Here is a 19171-nt window from a genome sequence, read left to right as displayed (position 1 = left end):
TTTTTTTTTCAGAATGTTATCACTGATATATATATATATGATGGATTAGAGCATTTTCTATGCAATCATTGCTACGTTTTATTTTTCAATCTCGTAAATAACTTTTGTAGTTTGAAGCGAACAATGTTCTCAATACTTAACAGGAACAAGTAGAAGCTCATTTTTCTTGCCCACAGTGAGTCCAGGAGCTTCTTCCATGTCGATATCTTCGACCACCATGCCTTCTGGTAACTTCCAGTCAAATTGATACAACATATTCGCCAGACCAAACTCAACCATTGTTGTCCCCATGTACATTCCAGGACAGATTCTCCTGCCACTTCCAAACGGCAACAGCTCAAAGTTCTGTCCCTTTGCATCAATGTCATTATCCATAAACCTCTCTGGGAAAAACACTTCAGGGTCTTTCCAGGTATCGGGATCACGCCCGATGGCCCATGCATTCACATGAAGCAGTGTCTTGGGCTGAATCTTGTAGCCATTTATCTCAAATTCAGATATCACTTCTCTGGGAACCAGAAGAGGTGCTGGAGGGTGTAGCCTCCATGTTTCTTTGATCACCATTTTCAAGTAATGGAGCTGATCTATGTCATCCAAAGTGATCACTGATCTGTTGTTTCCCATCTGGTTTCTGATTTCGGTTTGTACTTTATTCATTGCTCGCGGGTTTCTCATAAGTTCTGCCATTGCCCATGTCATTGTTATTGCAGAAGTATTGATGGCTCCTAGAAGAACGTTCTGTGATAAGATCACAACAAAAACAAATATCAGAATCTTAAGTCTTGTTGTTAGAGTATGTGTAACACCCGTCTCATCCTCGAGAAGGGAGTGTTACTTATGGTAAAATAACCAATTAAACCGATTTCTAAAAACCTATTAAAATATTTAATCAAATAAAAGTGGGATAAATCATTTTCAAATTTAGTAACCAAAATAAATCGTATCAAAAATTTGTATAAAACCTAATTAAAATCGAAATAAAATACAATTATCCCAAGACACCAAACCGGTTTAAAAAATAAGAAAAACCGGGTCAGGATCGTCAGAGTATGTTTCTTATAACTTTGTATAGTTACCATCAAGATTGCTTTGATATGGTTTCTTGTGAGCTTGCCATATCCAAGAACAGTTTCTTCTTTCTCCAACCTCAATAGCAAGTCCACAAAATCTTCAACTCCATTTTTGTTTCCCTGTTTATGCAAATCAAACATTTGTTCATAGAAATCATCAAGATCTCTTACACTTCTCTCTCTCCATCCTTGTAACCCCGTGAGCCGGTCGATGATCCAGCCGCCATTAGGGAAAAAATCCGAGGCAGAGAAGCTCCCCAAGAACATAAACGCCTCGCGGACTAACTTGTTGAACCTGTCATTGTTGAGAACAGTTCCCTGGAAACTTAGACCAAAGGCTGCCTTGCATATCACGCTTACAGTTAAAGCAAGAAACTTCTCGCTCAAGTTAACTGGACTTTTACTAGAAGCTGATTCTGCGACTGAATCGATCAGTCTCTTAACTTCCTTGTTACGCGGAAACCCCAAGTGTTTGATTCAGATTATGATCACTCTTCTCTCAGCTCAAGAACTCTCACTCTCAGTTTGTACGAAAGAAAACGAAGCAAGAAAATAAAGGACACAAGAGGTTTTGTTCACCCGGTGTTCACCGCACTTCTCCGATGTGGAGAAGCCGCTATACATCACCGGGGCTGGGCAGAGCCAGCAATCCACTATCAACGAAGATCGAGCTCTCTCTCAAATCAGAGAACACTCGAAAAAGAAGAGATACAGTGTTTGTTACGCTCTGTACAACTTGTACCAAAGCTCTCAGTTTAATCCTTTTATATGAATAAGGACTTAACCGGAAATTACAATCAACTTATATCAAACCAATATATACCAACATAACCAGTGGCTTGTGATACGTGACTTCTTTCTTCTTTTTGTTGACCAGAGCTGAAACACATTTCAACATTCTCCACCTTGTTTTAGCTCTCAACAACTTCATCTCTTGTGTTAAAACATCTTCGTGATCTCCTGTGGATTTCTCTGGAATCTACACCTCCAGCAACAGAGCCTTAAGCTCCTTCAAGCTTCTACACCCTTGAGCAAGTCTGACACGTCACTGAGCTTGCTAACCGGTAGACCTTTAGAAGCGCCATCAATGAATAGAACGTGCGAGACCTTCTCTGTGAACGTCAACTCCGCACTGATTTTCTGTGTCGCTAACACTCCAATCCTTTATTGAGTTATACACCAGCTTTAACACTGACTTGTATTTTAGCAAAACTCTCCATTGATTTCTTCATGCTGCTGTAGCTTGAATACTTGCGAGAACCACTCAGCAACTCCCGTTAACAAGTTACGTTTGTTTGATCGAACTTGTTAATCACAACAGAATTCTCCATAAGCTCCACCAACTCATGAACTCTCCCTCCAATCACACAGTATCCTCTGTAGTTTCTGTCAATACCACAGACCTGTTGCAGTGACTGAAACTCACTTATCCCTTTGACATCACCTTGCTAGCTTCTAGGTTTCTTCCTCATGCGCATGTAGACCAAAACCCTTTAAATCCACTAGAACCAGATGCAAAGAACACCAAATGTTGAAGTTTCTATCTTGAAACTCTTCCATTTACCCTGTAACCAATCTCACCAACAGCTGACACCACTGCAGAAACCTGAGATCCACCTTTACAACAACCTGTCTAACCAGATAACCTTGAACACTTTGATTTCTCAATCATCCTGTTAAAAACAGAACCCACTAGCAGCTTTGGAACCCACTACTAGCACTCATATACTCTGTCTCATATCCTGAGACAACTCCTTCCAGCCGCTTCTACATCACATCTAGAATCCATGATGACCTTGAGCTGTAACAGTATCCTGCAATACATTCTCCCATATGCAGTCTCCACCATAAAACTTGCTTCATGTATCTTTACCAGATACTACTTGACTTGAATCTCTTTATAACCAATCAGCTTCACTTGTATTGTGCCTCTGATACTTCTGAATTCATCACTTGACTGTTATGTAAGTGATCCCTGAGATGATCCCTAAGCCTTCTTATGATGCCGACACTAGAACACGTCTAGTCGTTATCTTCAAATGCAATTTGATCTCTCATGCATTTTTCGTCTTCTTCTGAGATTTTTCTTTTAGTTTCATCTCCAGCCTTGAGATGGCATATTCACTATGATGAATACATAACAGCTTCCAGCTACTTTGAAGTTTCTGACCTGCATTCGCTCATGCTAACGTGGAATTTATTCCCTCAATATCTCTTCAGAGATCCCACTGAACACTTCAAATTATCCTCATCTCAAGCTCATACTCTAGTATCTGCTCTGAAACTTTAGAGAACTTGCAACTTGTATCTCCATACTTCTATCAAAATCCACAAGTTCCTTCTCGAACTCAACAAGACATACCTTTTGGTCATCGAATGAGACCAGTCCATGCTTGAATATCTTACACTAACACGATCTTGATTACCTTTTGTCTTCTCAAGACACTGAACACCCACGAGCCTCAACTTTCACAGTAAACAACTTCCATCCAACTCCTAGTCTTGAACAAACCAGATCACATAACCAGACCAACTGATTTATCTGAAGCAACCCAGACATTTTCTAAACAAGAATGTGACACTCCACCAGGAACCAAGAACCCATATTCTGAGGATGCATCACTCATTACATAATATTGATAGCTCCACCTGAACAAACAATCATTTAGAAGTTCCATGTCTCTGCAAACTTAATTGAGCTGAACATCCATTCACTGTCACTTTGACCACTATAAACCCTGGTGTAACAGGCTGAATGAATAGCTTCCATGTTGTACTGGATATCAGTCCCAAACACACCATTCTTCATCTTGCAGCCACTTCAGTTTATCTTGTACCAGAAGATAAAGAACACTCCTTTGCTTATTTTTAAATCAACCTTAGCTTCACTCACTTAGATTTAATTCTCCAAACTCTGCACCCACATCAAGTTGTTTGATGTACTTGAAGAAACATCACGAGCCACCTTATCCTTCATTAAGCATTTAGCTTGGAGCCTTTCACACATTCTGATTGTAGACAACCTTAAGACTGATTTCTTCATCAATCTCCACCTCAGACCTGAAACCAAAAAAAAACCTTTGACCTCTTCTTCATCAAAACCGACATATACCAAATGTGTACCGTTGTTTGGACAAACTGATAGTTCGAACAAACAAGACACGCCGTCTAACACCCAATATTAGAAAGACTTTCGACACACTACTATGGCATATCCCATTGCATGATAAAACTGAGAAACCTCCACACAGAATATGCAACCTCCACTGCCAATCACCACTTCGTAGTTAACATCCACTGAATAAGACTTTCTTCAATTGTTGCACATGCTCCTGTTGCAGAAACTTTGAACCATTTCCGAAGCTTATTTTTCTCACTGAGAACTCCAACTTGTGTATGCCTCAATGACGTACAAGACCTCACAAAAGTTCCCAATTGTTCTTATCACACGAACCATCTGTTCCAGCACACAACTGGTTGTAGCACACACAAATATCTTGATCTCTGAAAATTTCAGGAAGCTTCACACCAATACAAGAGACTTTATCCAATTTCTTTCTTTTGTATTTTCTTCTTGCTGCTTCCTTCCTGATGATCTTAAATAAACCTTGATCATCACAAGCTGTAAACCCCGAAGCTTTAACTGCATCAGTATAATCTGAGCTTGAAACACCAAATACTTGAGCAGCCTCTGTATCACCCAGAACAGCTTCACAACGATCACTTGTTGGTGTTGATATACCAACTAGCTTTAAGTATCTTTCCAGTCTACTATACCGCCTCAAGTTCACATCAATAATCACTGCAAAGAACTGTTTTTCATCCATGCTAAGACCCGCAATATTACTGTCCTGAGCAAACCAGCTTCATGTAACTTGATGTGAGACTTGCCAAGTACCTGAAACTTTCTTACGTACAGAGACAACACAAAGATTCTACCAAGAACATGATCATCACCACACAAGTTCATTCATTTGACTTATTAACCCTCAGCCAAAATAACTTTGAAACTATAGATCTATTAAACCTTTCTTGTTCTAAATAATTCCCTGTCTTAGATTCACATTTAGCTGCAATTCTTCCCTGAGTTCCTAAAGCCTCAAATAGTGTCAAACCAGTCATTAACATAAGAAATTTTACTCCTAAGGCGTCCCCTAGACATAAAATTTCTAAGAAGTTCCAACAGGTTATCTAACAACATGTACTACAATACATATATATATGACTTTATATCAGTTCATAGCAATTCAATATGAGCAGCAAACCTCCATAAAAGATACATGTCTCCATGACCTTTCTCTTTTATGCACATCACAAGATTGATATCTCTCTGTACCTGAATCTGCCAAGACAATCACAGAACAAGAAACAAAAGGTTAATGAATAATAATCAGTTTCATACTTTTACCTTGGAGTCACATAGAAATATGCAGATCTCTCCAAGCTCTTCAACGAATCAGATATCGCCTTCACCGACGAACTTCTTCTTGCTCATCGGATACTCCATCGAAGCCGATAAAGAACTTACTGCTTCCGTCTCTGACTTCGACGAAACTTGATTCATCCTTCTATTTCTTCACCTCGAGGAATCACGAACTCCGTGAATCGACTGAACCTATGAATCGCCAAACCACGGCTCTGATACCACTTGTTACGCGGAAACCCTAAGTGTTTGATTCAGATTATGATCACTCTTCTCTCAGCTCAAGAACTCTCACTCTCAGTTTGTACGAAAGAAAACGAAGCAAGAAAATAAAGGACACAAGAGGTTTTGTTCACCCGGTGTTCACCGCACTTCTCCGATGTGGAGAAGCCGCTATACATCACCGGGGCTGGGCAGAGCCAGCAATCCACTATCAACGAAGATCGAGATCTCTCTCAAATCAGAGAACACTCGAAAAAGAAGAGATACAGTGTTTGTTACGCTCTGTACAACTTGTACCAAAGCTCTCGGTTTAATCCTTTTATATGAATAAGGACTTAACCGGAAATTACAATCAACTTATATCAAACCAATATATACCAACATAACCAGTGGCTTGTGATACGTGACTTCTTTCTTCTTTTTGTTGACCAGAGCTGAAACACATTTCAACATTCCTCTTCCTTGATAGGTTGAATCGAGTGAACTCGTTTAGCACTGAAAAGTTCTTGCACGCATATCCTCCTTAGTTCTTTCCAGTAATCATCAAAGGGAGAGAAAGCAATGTCCAGATAATTGTAAGAGAGCGCTCTTGGCCCTGAGAAATGATTAACAATCATTGGTTTTAATGAATCCTATGAATACATGAAAAAGTAACGTTAGTATGTGTTGAGTGAGAGTCACGGTACCTTCTAAGCTTGGACGGCTACAACAATGGATGTATTGGGTTTTCAAAGCTTGTTTAGCTGTTTCAGAGGAAGAAACCACGACCGTTGGGACTCTTCCAAGCCTCAGAAACATCACAGGACCGTACTTTTTGGAGAGTCTCCATAGAGACTGATGTGGTAAGTCTCCGAGCTGGTGCAAGTTTCCGATGATCGGAAAACCAGGAGGAGATGGTGGTCCTCGTTGCTGCTTCTTGCGTTTTAAGGCGGCGAGAAGAAGACATGTGAGAAAGACAACTGATAGAAACCAAATTGTAGCCATCTTTTTTTTGCTTTTTGTTATAGCTATGTCTCAAGTTTTCTTGGTGATGATGATGAAGGAAGCTTGTGCTTTTTATAAATCTATTTCGGACATATGTGTTCATTTCATTGGTCTGTTTTCAACAATTTTTTGTTTCATTTTTGCTCTTTTATGTTAAGAAATCGTCTAGTTGAGGAAGATAATAAAGACGGCTAATCAAGAGTAAAAAATGAGGAAGAATTGTGGTAGAAGTCAAACTGTTCATGCATCCACCGTCCACGTACGTCTGATTTAACCAATCACATGGATACCAATTTGGACAGTAATTTTATAAGAATCAACGGTAGTCAAAGAGTGTATACTCAACTAAAAAAATGGAAAATGAAGAAAAAATGAAAATTTGTAAGGAAAGTATCCCTGAGATACCCAAAATAAAATGTGAGAGATTCATCTATACTATCCAAATATCATTCTATAAAATCTATTAACAAGTTTATTGGACCGATTCATTGTAACTTAATATATTTTATTTTAATTTTTCCTTAATTAATCAAAAATATCTACTGCATTAAATTATAATTTTTTTTAAGAATATACATCTTTTGATGTTTTTATTATAAGATGCCATTAAAATTTAGTGTAATGCACTCTCTACCAACACGATACTTGGTAATTATATAACTACATAAAAAGAGTGTTATGAATTTTTTAGATTTTTTCAAATCAATTATACCCCCATAGACTTAATCTCAACTCAATTTATACACCATTTTTTCATGTCACCGTATTACATTTACATGCAAAATCTTAATTCACATATTTTATATTTCCTCCACATCTTTCTTTATCTTGGACATTAATCTAAAATGGACCATAAGGTCTGAAAAATATCCAAACCAACAAAACTAATCTGTATGGACCAAGTGAGTAAAAAATTATTATATTACCATTAGTGAAAGTGTATTAATTCCTCTGATCTTTAAATGGACCATATGGAACGTACACCGCAAAATTAGGATACCACTCCATCCGATCATATGAAGATTACAGTCCAGACAAAATGAACACCACTGCAGTTAGAGAATTTAACTGGAGAAAGGACGTTTTGGAGGGGACTTTCTCTCCAAAGATTAATGTCTTCCCTACAGGTGAAAATCCGCAAAAAGGGAGAGTTATTCAAAAGGCAAAGTGCATAAGATGCGAAGAAGCTGAATCAGAAACTCGCATCTTATTCAGGTGCCCATTCTCAAGCCAAGTTTGGCAAAGAATGGATTTCTTTCCAGTAGTTCACATAACTTCTCTACCAGACTTTTCATCGGCCCTGGTTAAATTTGGAAAGATCTTCTGTGTTCCTCCAGTAAGAACCACTACTAATTTACTGCCTTGAATATGTTGGTCGCTCTGGATTTCTAGAAATACCGTAATTCAAGAAAGATGTATCTCAGTAATGGAAACAACTACTAAGACGAACAAATCAGCTAGAAAATGGAACTTAGCACAAAATATCACAAATCTTAAAAACAAATCCAAAAGAGGAAATGCAACAGCCGCAAAAACTCGATCCAAAGGTCCCAGCCTCATCCTGAAGCAAGGATTACGACAACGACATGCAAAACAGACGCAGCTTGGGATAAAACTTCAGAGCAAGCGGGTCTAGCCTGGATCCTCTCATCTTTAAAATACAAGTAAAAAAATTTGTTCCTAAGAAACCACATGGGTCAAGTGACCCTGTGCTAAAGCACTGCCTTCGCCACTGGTCTCAGATACTCTTCATCTGTATTGGACAGCCCTTTGGGTTCTTTATCTCCTTACTGAATGCACTAATTGAACAAAAAATATTCTAGTCATGTAAAATCACGGTTTTAGTACGACCACAGTTATTGCTTTCTCCTCTAACTTCTGGTCCTCGCTAATTAATGGTTTGTACCCGCAAGGGCCGCGCAACTTAGAGTGCATTACCATTTAGGACACTTTTTTCACTTTTTTAACAGGATAAGGCACATGTTGCTGGAGGAACACTTTTCTTCTAGAGAGAGGCTTCGTTCGGACGGAATTGCCCTTCGCTGAGTAATCTGAAGTGGAGAGCAAGATTGTGTGGATTTGTGTCTAGTTGGTGGGGACCCCATTTAGTTACGTTTGTGTTTCGTAGTAGGAGTTATCAAGATTTGTTTATAGGTAAGTGGGACACATTACAACCATTGGATGTGATCTAATCCAACGGTGATGGACATCTAACCGATTTGAATTTCACAGCAGTAGATTTTAAGCCATCAGATTGGAGAGGGGGAGGGGGGAAACTAGATCGTAGGATTGGATTTTATTTAAATTTTTGAAATTACTATTATCAATTCCCCTCTATTTCTTTATGTGATTTATTTTGACATATTAAAGTATATCTATAAATAAATTGAACATAATAAATTATAACTTTTTGTTGTCAACATTTTAAGATCCATTTTAGTATATGTTAGAAATTTGAATATTAAAAACATATCATGACAAATCTTTTTTTTTTGTAGATTAAGTGTTTATGGACAAATAAAACGTGGATATATATATTGTGGATAGTGTAAAAAGATGACCACAGACATAATAAATGTATAAAAAACAATTCAGTATAGAAAATGGTCTTTTAAGCTATTAGATGTGCAACTTAAACTAGATTGTAGGATTATAATTTTTTAATTTTCTTATATTACTATTATCAATTTTCCTATATTTCTTTATGTGATTATTTTAACATATTAAAGTATATAAATAAGTAGATTAAATATAATAAATTATAAATTTTTCTTCTACATTTTAAAATCCGTTTTAATATATTTTAAAATTTTGAATATAAAAAATCATATCCACAAAAAAATTGTCCATTAAATGTTTGTGAACAAATAAAATGTGGACATATATATTGTGGATACAAAAAATCATAGGGTTGGACATATATATTGTCCATTTTGTTGAAACTAGATCATAGGATTGGATTTATTTGATTTTTTTGAAATTACTATTATAAATTACCCTCTCTTTCTTTATGTGATTTATTTTGACATATTAAAGTATATCAATAAATAAATTAGACATAATAAATTATAACTTTTTGTTGTCAACATTTTAATATCCATTTTAGTATATTTTAGAAATTTGGATATGAAAAACTTATCATGACTAAATATTTTTTGTAGATTAATTGTTTGTGGACAAAGAAAATATGGATATATAAAATGTGGACATATATGTCGTGGACATAAAACTCAGCAATGAAAGAAGAAGAAGATCCCAACCAAGATAAAAAGTTTTAGCATATTCAGAACACACTTGAACACATCGATCATAACCTTCAGCTAACAAACTCAAACTCTCAGGACGAACAATATCTTGGGGTTTCTTCACATCAAGTTGAGGAGAAGTAGGTGTAAGCTGTGGACATGGACACAATTAATGTATATAAGAAAATGTGGACAAGGATTAATGTTGATTTGAGAAATGTGGTTTCACATTACCAAGTAGATTGTAGTCTTTAGGTCCTTCACTTGCGTATAATCGAGCTCCTGCAAGATATTGAAACAACTAAACTGTGAATAGAGCCACTAGTAACCAAACACAAAGGAGTATTGACACGACATACAAACAATCAATTAAAATGCTAAACAAGTAATACTAGATCAAAAATGTCAGTCTTGTTAACTAATGTATGTCTAACTGAATCATTTTCCCAAAAAAAAAAAGATCGCTGGCTTCAAAAAAGAGCCAAAATAAATAAAAATCTCTCAGCTTTGAGCAGAGTTACACAAACATAATCTCTCAGCTTCAACTTCAATTAAAATTACAGAAACAAAATTGATGCATCGAAGAACCAACCTTTTGGATATGATAGAGAACAGAGTCTGCGATGAACATCTTCAACAGCTTTACTGGACGGAGAGTGGTTTGAGGAGCTTCAAATCGAAAGTTAACAGAGACTATAGCTTGATTCTGACAGTTATAAGCACTTTCGATCATTACTGCCAAAAATTTCCGGGGTTTCGATCATAACTGATAATTGGTTTCTGGGTTAGATTTGGTGAAGAAGGTGAAGATGAAGGAGATAATCGAGGGGGAGTGGAATAGCTACTGTAAGGTTTGTTAATTGTGGTAATCATAAAAGACGATAGGATAATGTTTAATGCACATATATTTTGTTCGAAATTCGAAATTCAAACCATTAAATAATATTCAATAAATAAATCAAAATACTTTTAACCTTAGTTAGGATGTACAGTTAGTTCATCTAGTTAGTTGTAGATAAGGTTGAGGGTATCTATGACATTGTACATGAAGAATGTGTGCCTCCAGCAAGAAGTGTCTTAATGTGTAATTCCAAAGACAAAATGTGTCCTAGAAGGTAAAAAATTCCGCAACTTATGACATTGTTACTGCAAACAAACCATACAATTTATTTAACTAAAGTTGAGAATTCTCCAATCCATCGTGACATCGTCAAATTATATATTTTGTTTATTTATTTTGAGAACAATGTCGGTATCTACAGACGACAAAAGTCTCGTTCGTCTAGTTATATTTTGCTTGTTTATTTATATCGAGAGATGGTTTTAGTATGGGGCATAAAATCATATTCTTATATTAGTGTCATACTTAAAAACATTTCAATAATTTTTAGCAGTAACTATTAATGAAAAATAAAAAATTAGAGTGGGTCACATGCCACACCTAATCTTGCTGTAGGTCCGCCCCTGCTCTTGACATCACATATATCATCTTGTGTTGTAAATTCAGCGCATTAAATACGAACTTTGTGTACCACAAGCCCAATATATCTAAAAAAATGACAAAAATGCAATATGCACAAATATATATAATTGGTAAAATCCTTATATTTTTCAGTTATCATTTCCTTGTACTTTGTATAAGCTAAATTTTGGTTTTACCATCTTTAGGAGACGATACCACGATATGCATAGTATGAAATTTAAAATCTGAAAATTTCTTATATGATTAATGAATAATAAAAGAATATATCTTTCGTGAAACCCTTTTTCTTTAAACGACTTATAAATGAATCAAAATAATATTTCGTGAAACCCAATTCCATTAATTCATTATACATAATATATATTTGTAGTGACAAAGTAGTTTAAAGTGTCCAAAAGCTATGGAATCCATATTTCCATGGTTCAAGGTTACTATTTTTTGGGTACTAATTATGGTATTACGTTTATAATAAGGAAGATTTTTTTTTGGTCAATTTGTCGTGCCTAGCGATTAAATAATTGAAAGAATGAGCTTTCTTGGTCACAACTCAGAGAGAGTAAAAGTTCACAAATGGCTAACATTTTCCTTCTATCAATTCTCTTCCTAGTCATCTTTCTTGTTCTTGCTGCCTTTAAACGTCCAAAGCGGCTGCAACATCGACCAATACCTTCTCCTCCTAGGTGGCCGATCATCGGAAACTTACACCAGCTTGGAGAATTACAACATCAGTCTTTATGGAATCTCTCAAAGAAGTATGGTCCAGTGATGCTTTTAAAGCTTGGAAAAGTCCCAACGGTCATACTCTCTTCGTCTGAAACAGCAAGACAAGCTCTAAAAGACAATGACCTCAACTGTTGTAGCCGTCCTCCACTGGCAGGTACTGTAAATCTCACAATACATATGAAAGAAATTGATAGTTGTCCTGATGGCTAAATTTCTTGGATTGCCTAGTATAAATCTAAGAATTCATGGGTTTAATTCTCGTTGAAAATATCTGTATTTCTAGGAAAAATTAATTTAAATATGGTTTGAATTTTAACTAAAGGATATACGGTTTTCGGGTTCAGAAGCTCTATACATTCATATATTTGAAAATTTTAACCTCATTAACTTCTCTTTTAACACCTTAGGGGCAAGAGAGCTCTCTTACAACAATAAAGACATGTCTTTCTCTCCGTACAATGATTACTGGAAAGAACTAAGGAAGCTATGTGCTCGAGAACTCTTTAGTGCTAAACAAATTCACTCGTTTCAACCCATAAAAGACGAGGAAATCAAGAAAGTGATTGCTTCAATCTCTGAATCAGCTTCTCTTAATCATCCGGTTAACTTAACCAAGACGTTTCTTGCTTTAACTGTAAGTGTGGTATGTAAGGCAGCATTTGGTGTGAGTTTTGAGGGAACTGTGCTTAGCAATGACAGATTCAACAAGTTAGTCCGTGACGCATTCGAGACGTTGGGCAGCTTCTCTGCCACAGATTTTATTCCGCACGTTGGTTGGATCATCGACCAGTTCACGGGTTTACAAAAGATGAGAGAGAAAAGCGTGCGAGATTTGGATGCGTTCTATGAACAGTTGTTTGATCTGCATAAAGAGGGAGATAGACAAGGGCGTGAAGATTTTGTGGACATGCTCTTGAGGTTTGAGAAGGAAGGAACTGTTGTTGGAACTGACAACCTCACAAGAAATCATATCAAAGCAATCTTGATGGTACGCTATAAGAATACAACAAAGTCTTTATAAACTAGTGTTTTGATATTTTATACTTTTATTATTTAATCAACAAATTAATATATATACACACATATATCAATCTAAAATTTAAGTTCCAAGTTTTAAATTTAAATATTCTTTTCTAAAATTTACATAATTACATCAAAATCATTTGAAAATAATAAAAATAAGAGATTAGTTTGAAATTAACCATATGCCCATATTAACTAGATTATATTAATATTTTGTTTAATTTATAATTTATGATATTTGTACACCATATATTTTCATGACAACCATATATTGAATTAGCTAGGTTTTTAATTGATAATTTTGGTACTAAAGAAACAAATTTTCTGTAATATATGATATATCTAAAAATGAATTGAGATTCTATTAGTAGTATTTGCAATCTATGGTTAATGTTATTAAATCCAACCCGGATCTGCGGCGGGACTTGTAAGCATGGTCACATATAAACACATAGTCACTAACCCAGTCTAAAACATGTTAGCCAAAAACCCAGTAAATTAAAGTAAACTCAGTAAAACGTGCATTAATTGTTGATTGAATGATTCATAATTAAAATTCTTTAAAATATTAATTAAACTTTATCATTTTGTTTAATTGTATTTTATATATTGAATAAAATATGTTATTTGTGATTTTTAGCCTCTGTTTATGTATACTATGTATTCTTTGAAGAAAATAAGTGGAATTGTTATAAAATTACCAAAATCAACTAACGTGATACATTTTTAGTTTATTTTTTATCATATATAATTTACTAATATTTAACGGTTATCTATTTTTATTTTTATTTAATTTGAATTTAAAATATTCAATCACACTACTATTATTAAGCGCCATTTTCATAATAAATTAAAAAATTTAGTTATATACTAATACTATATAAAATCTTTTATCAACATATTAGTCTGTGGTTGATCCACTGACCTGGTAAAGTGGTAGGTAATCTGGTCGCTGTTTGAGAAAGGTTTAAGAGCATCGCAAATTAAAAATTAATATACTGTATGAGATTCTTACATGTTTTTTAATATTCTTTGTAAAAAGAACATTCTTCTAGGAGGAATCGACACATCTGCAATTACAATGACATGGGCAATGTCAGAACTTGCTAGAAACCCTAGAGTGATGAAGAAACTTCAAACCGAAATCAGAAGCCAAATCAAGAACAAAGAAAGAATCAGCTTCGATGACACAGATCAGCTCAAATACCTGAAAATGGTGATCAAAGAAACATGGAGGCTACATCCTCCAACACCACTTCTACTTCCAAGAGAAGTAACCTCGGAGTTTGACATCGACGGCTACACGATTCCCGTCAAGACACGTCTTCATGTGAATGTCTGGGCTATTGGCCGTGATCCGGATACCTGGAAGGATCCAGAGATGTTTTTCCCCGAGAGGTTTATGGATAATAACATTGATGCAAAGGGACAAAACTTTGAGCTGTTGTCGTTTGGGAGTGGTAGGAGAATCTGTCCTGGAATATACATGGGGACGACTTCGGTGGAGTTTGGTCTGGCGAGTCTGTTGTATCATTTTGACTGGGAGTTACCTGAAGGCATGGTGGTTGAAGATGTCGACATGGAGGAAGCGCCTGGGCTTACCGTGAGCAAGAAAAGTGAGCTTCTACTTGTTCCCGTGAAGTACTTAGATCAGTGATCACTTAAAAGTGAATTCTTCATCGATTGTACTTCATATAGAACAAAATCTATCTTTGTCTGAAAAAACTTTTTATCTTGTGATAATTCTGAATATCTTTTGGATTTAACTTGAGTTTTTGCTTCTTCTTTTTTTGTCATTTCTTCGAGTTTAACCCGAACCACATTGGAACCATATGTATTTCAGTTTCCTTTCGAATTATTTAAAAAAAAAACATGATTGGCACATCAGCTTCTGACAAATTGATAAATTAAACTTTAATAACATTATGAAATGTTTTGTTTGTATAGGTTTGATGTGTGGTGTGTTATTAATCAATCAAATTTTTATTAATAAATGCATATTATCCTCATAGACAATGAAAAGAGCGTGTAAAGTAGACCGGATTGGAAGCCGACAACAGACTAATGTTACCGTGTCCTACACGTCTCTAACTCGTTTTTTCTCTCTCTCTATCTTCGCCACTGATCACAACAACTCATGGCTCATGGGAACGATGACGAAACGGCGTCGCTTTGAGCATATGTCAAGCTACAACGTAAACGCTGAAGACCGATCAAACCAAACCGTAGTCGCCGATCTTGATGGAACCCTAACATCCTCCTCGAGACCACTCCTCTACTTCCTCCTCGTGGCACTCAAAGCAGGAAGCTTGCTTCGTGCGTTGATCTTACTCGCGTCCGTACCACTCGTGCACCTCACGTATCTCTTCGTCTCCGAAAGCCTCGCCGTCAGAGTCGCCGTCTTTATCACATTCGCTGGCCTTAAGCTCGGCGACGTCGAGCACGTGGCTCGCCACGTCTTAGCAAGAGTCTACGAGAAAGAGTTGAAGCGGGACACGTGGCGTGTTTTCAAGGCGTTCGGGAAACGGTACATTGTGACGGCGAGTCCTCGGGTCATGGTCGAGCCGTTCGCTAAGAACTTTCTTGGCGCTGATAAAGTTATTGGTACGGAGCTTGGGTTCACAAGGTTTGGTTGGTTAACCGGTTTCGCTAGAAAACCGGGTGTCATGTTGGGTAAGCAGAAACGCGACGCCGTTTTGAAGGAGTTCAGTGGTGGTGGTGGGATTGGCTTACCTGATTTGGGGCTGGGTGATAGCCAGTCAGATTACGCTTTCATGTCTCTCTGCAAGGTCTATTTTCGTCATTTTATTTAATGTTCTTATTAAACTTAAAATTATTTTCATAAATATTACAATTTTAGATTTAGAGAAAAAGTTTTTTTTTTTTAATTTTATATACAGTTGGTAATTAATTATCGGTTGTACAGATATTTTATGAGGTACTAATACATTTAGTTAGTCTGCCTAATTGTGATTGCAGGAGGCTTACATGGTGTAACGGGCAACATATGTGTGACACAGTTTCTATGTTACTTGCCTTGCTATGCGACAATAATGTTAATTTTTAAGTAATTACGTGTGGCAAAAAGCTAATTCTAATAAAATTATCAGACTACTGTTCTTTTGTTTCCGATATTTTACTACAGATATTTCGAAGCCAATATTAATTCTCACTTAAAGATCACAATGTTTCGGACTGTGCAAACTTTGAGAATTCATATGTTCATATTTGAGCTTCAAAACCACACTGAAGATGCCATTCCTCCACAATATATGATTCAAGTCCTTAATGAGCTAACGGATGGGAATGTATTTATAAGTGCTTGTGTCGCCCAACATCATATCTGGGCGGTGCAGCTTACAAGTCTAGAAAACTCATGCACTCAAGGCCGGTTTTGGACATAATCAGATGAAATATTAGCTTTAATCTTCAATTTTTAAATATATTATATTACATGACTTTAAATTGGTCAAAAGAATTATTTAAATTAAATTTAAAATATTTATAGCTTCTTAAATCTTGGATTCGGCTCTGCATGCATTGGCTAGCATCAAGAGGCTTTGTTACAATGGCCCTTGTTCGGTTGCTGCTCAAAGCCTCCATCTCAATGCTTATCACTTGCAATAAACGACATGTAACTTATATATTTTTAAATATATTATATTACATGACTTTAAACTGGTCAAAAGAATTATTTAAATTAAATTTAAAATATTTATAGCTTCTTAAATCTTGGATTCGGCTCTGCATGCATTGGCTAGCATCAAGAGGCTTTGTTACAATGGCCCTTGTTCGGTTGCTGCTCAAAGCCTCCATCTCAATGCTTATCACTTGCAATAAACGACATGTAACTTATATACTATCAATACAAACCGACTTACACTCTAGCTTCGTACATATCCAAACTGACATGTACATTACGTATGTCAAAATGTGAAGACGGTGTTGTTTTGTCTTTTAAGACTTTGTTTATCTATCTCCCAAAAGAGCAAAACAGAGCTCAAAACAGAGGAAAACGTAAACAATGGTGACTCTACTATCTTTCATCTTGCTTATATTATTTCTAGTTTTATTCTCATTAATTTACACCAAGAAGATCAAAGACACGAAGCAGAATCTACCTCCAAGTCCACCAAAGCTTCCGTTCATCGGAAACCTACACCAGCTCCAAGGACTGCTCCACAGACGTCTTCTCGATCTCTCCAAGAAACATGGGCCCGTGATGCTTCTCCACCTAGGTTTTGTCCCAGTTCTCGTAGCCTCGTCAAGTGAAGCAGCTGAAGAAGTTCTCAAAACCCATGACCTAGAGTGCTGTACACGTCCCAAGGCTCTCGGCATGCAGACCTTTTCTCGCAACGGTAAAGACATTGGTTTTTCCTCATACGGCGAGGAGTGGAGAGAGCTGCGCAAACTCGCTGTTCTTGAGTTCTTCAACGCGAAGAAGGTACAGTCTTTTAGGTATATAAGAGAGGAAGAGAATGACTTGACGATCAAGAAACTGACGGAATCAGCTTTGAAGCATTCTCCGGTGGATTTGAGCAAAACCCTTTTCTCTTTAACTGCGAGTATAGTATTCAGATCAGCCTTTGGACAAAACTACTTCGAAAACAAGCGGATCAGTAAGGAAAAAATCGAAGAGCTGATGTTTGAAGCTCTTGCAAACATGTCTTTCAAGTTCAGTGACTTCTTCCCTGTTGGTGGTATTGGATGGTTTATAGACTTTGTGTTAGGAGAACATAAGAGACTTCGTAACGTTTTCCTAGAGGTAGATAGTTTTGTGAGGAAAGTGGCTGATGATCACAAGCATGGAGTCACAACTCCAGATCGTCCTGATATTGTCGATGTGATGTTGGATATGATAAAGAAACAAGAACAAGATGAGTCTTTCAAGCTCACAACTGATCATCTCCATGGGGTTATCTCAGTAAGTAAACAATCTTTGGTATCATGTTTCTTGAATCAAGAACCTGACCTAAACACTTTTCTTGACTAGGATCTATTTCTTGCTGGAGTAGACACAAGTTCCATCATCATGATTTGGGCGATGGCAGAGCTCATTAGAAACCCAAGAGTAATGAAGAAAGCTCAAGAGGAGATTCGAACAAGTATTAGAATCAAACCAGAAGAAAGACTTGCGGAAGAAGATCTTGACAAGGCACATTACTTGAAGCTTGTGGTGAAAGAAACCTTAAGACTACACCCAGCTGCTCCTTTGTTACTCCCAAGAGAGACAATGAGTCCAATAAAGATTCAAGGCTACGATATTCCTCCAAAAACACTTCTTATAGTTAACGCATGGGCGTTAGGACAGGACCCTAAACACTGGATGAATCCAGAGGAGTTTATCCCGGAGAGGTTTATGGATTGTCCTGTGGACTATAAAGGACATAGCTTTGAGATGTTACCTTTTAGTTCTGGTCGTAGGATGTGTCCAGGGATGGCTTTTGGGATTGCGACTGTTGAGTTAGGACTCTTGAACTTGCTTTACTTCTTTGACTGGAAATTGCCAGAGGAGAGTAAAGGTATGGACATGGAAGAATCTGGTGATGTCACCATTGTTAAGAAAAGTCCTCTTGAGCTTGTTCCTATTCTTAGGCCAAAGAATCTTCAAGAACGAGCACATGAAGTGTGAGAAAAAAAACAAACAAAAAAAGTGTTTATTGTAGTAACGGATCTTGGGTTCAAACCTGATACCTTTATAGTCATATCAAACCAGCACTACAAGTTTCTGATGTACTCCAGGATTGGTTCTGCTAGTACTTCTACTTTTCCTACTCACTTGTAATATGGTCCATTGTGCTAAACCGCTAAAGTAACAAAACACGGTTTGTTGGCATAAAACGTCTTTTTTGTCCAAATATATTCTCTAGTTAACGGTCGACACTGGTTTAAGAAAGCCAAATCAGTGGTATAGAATCAAGATATATATAATATAATAGTTGCAGAACTCCGAGCAGTGGCGGAGATAGTAAATTCTTTTACATGGATCAGTTTGATA

General features: G+C 36.6%; 4 protein-coding genes across 5 annotated transcripts; 3 read left to right on the top strand and 1 right to left on the bottom strand.

The window, feature by feature from the left end:
• Positions 1–7: 7 nt before the first annotated feature.
• Positions 8–11567, bottom strand: LOC103846379 (cytochrome P450 71B9). Of its 2 annotated transcripts, XM_033279945.1 has the most exons (6): positions 10537–11567; positions 10179–10226; positions 6402–10095; positions 6167–6310; positions 1077–1513; positions 8–738 (listed from the first exon to the last, which is right to left on the bottom strand). In XM_033279945.1, the coding sequence occupies exons 3-6, from the start codon at positions 6697–6699 to the stop codon at positions 130–132; spliced, it is 1488 nt and encodes a 495-aa protein (XP_033135836.1). In that variant the 5' UTR covers positions 6700–10095; positions 10179–10226; positions 10537–11567; the 3' UTR covers positions 8–129. The 2 variants fall into 2 exon arrangements, with proteins under 2 accessions (XP_033135836.1, XP_009121542.3); XM_009123294.3 differs by lacking the exon at positions 10537–11567 and having other exon boundaries at positions 6402–10524.
• Positions 11568–11821: 254 nt separating this feature from the next.
• Positions 11822–15034, top strand: LOC103846410 (cytochrome P450 71B26). Its single transcript, XM_009123328.2, has 3 exons — positions 11822–12304; positions 12558–13138; positions 14216–15034. Exons 1-3 carry the CDS (start codon positions 11998–12000, stop codon positions 14828–14830), a joined length of 1503 nt encoding a protein of 500 aa, XP_009121576.1. The 5' UTR covers positions 11822–11997; the 3' UTR covers positions 14831–15034.
• Positions 15035–15279: 245 nt separating this feature from the next.
• LOC103846429 (cytochrome P450 71B4) lies at positions 15280–19014 on the top strand. The gene is made up of 3 exons (XM_009123352.3): positions 15280–15962; positions 16153–18097; positions 18167–19014. The coding sequence occupies exons 2-3, from the start codon at positions 17198–17200 to the stop codon at positions 18803–18805; spliced, it is 1539 nt and encodes a 512-aa protein (XP_009121600.1). The 5' UTR covers positions 15280–15962; positions 16153–17197; the 3' UTR covers positions 18806–19014.
• Positions 15327–16170, top strand: LOC103846420 (glycerol-3-phosphate 2-O-acyltransferase 6). The gene is made up of 2 exons (XM_009123339.3): positions 15327–15962; positions 16153–16170. The coding sequence occupies exons 1-2, from the start codon at positions 15327–15329 to the stop codon at positions 16168–16170; spliced, it is 654 nt and encodes a 217-aa protein (XP_009121587.2).
• Positions 19015–19171: the final 157 nt, after the last annotated feature.

Source organism: Brassica rapa, chromosome A09, assembly GCF_000309985.2.
Source record: "Brassica rapa cultivar Chiifu-401-42 chromosome A09, CAAS_Brap_v3.01, whole genome shotgun sequence".
Lineage (NCBI taxonomy): Eukaryota > Viridiplantae > Streptophyta > Magnoliopsida > Brassicales > Brassicaceae > Brassica > Brassica rapa.
Note: the sequence above shows the minus strand (reverse complement) of the source record. Positions and strands in the feature narration are given on the sequence as shown.

Coding starts and splice junctions, on each gene's coding strand:
- LOC103846379 (XM_033279945.1), bottom strand. CDS start 6,699: ATGGCTACAATTTGGTTTCTATCAGTTGTCTTTCTCACATGTCTTCTT. Junction 6,311..6,401: donor TAGCCGTCCAAGCTTAGAAG/GTACCGTGACTC, acceptor ATCATTTCTCAG/GGCCAAGAGCGCTCTCTTAC. Junction 1,514..6,166: donor ACCTATCAAGGAAGAGGAAT/GTTGAAATGTGT, acceptor GTAACAAGGAAG/TTAAGAGACTGATCGATTCA.
- LOC103846410 (XM_009123328.2), top strand. CDS start 11,998: ATGGCTAACATTTTCCTTCTATCAATTCTCTTCCTAGTCATCTTTCTT. Junction 12,305..12,557: donor TAGCCGTCCTCCACTGGCAG/GTACTGTAAATC, acceptor TTAACACCTTAG/GGGCAAGAGAGCTCTCTTAC. Junction 13,139..14,215: donor ATATCAAAGCAATCTTGATG/GTACGCTATAAG, acceptor CTTTGTAAAAAG/AACATTCTTCTAGGAGGAAT.
- LOC103846420 (XM_009123339.3), top strand. CDS start 15,327: ATGACGAAACGGCGTCGCTTTGAGCATATGTCAAGCTACAACGTAAAC.
- LOC103846429 (XM_009123352.3), top strand. CDS start 17,198: ATGGTGACTCTACTATCTTTCATCTTGCTTATATTATTTCTAGTTTTA. Junction 18,098..18,166: donor ATCTCCATGGGGTTATCTCA/GTAAGTAAACAA, acceptor TTTCTTGACTAG/GATCTATTTCTTGCTGGAGT.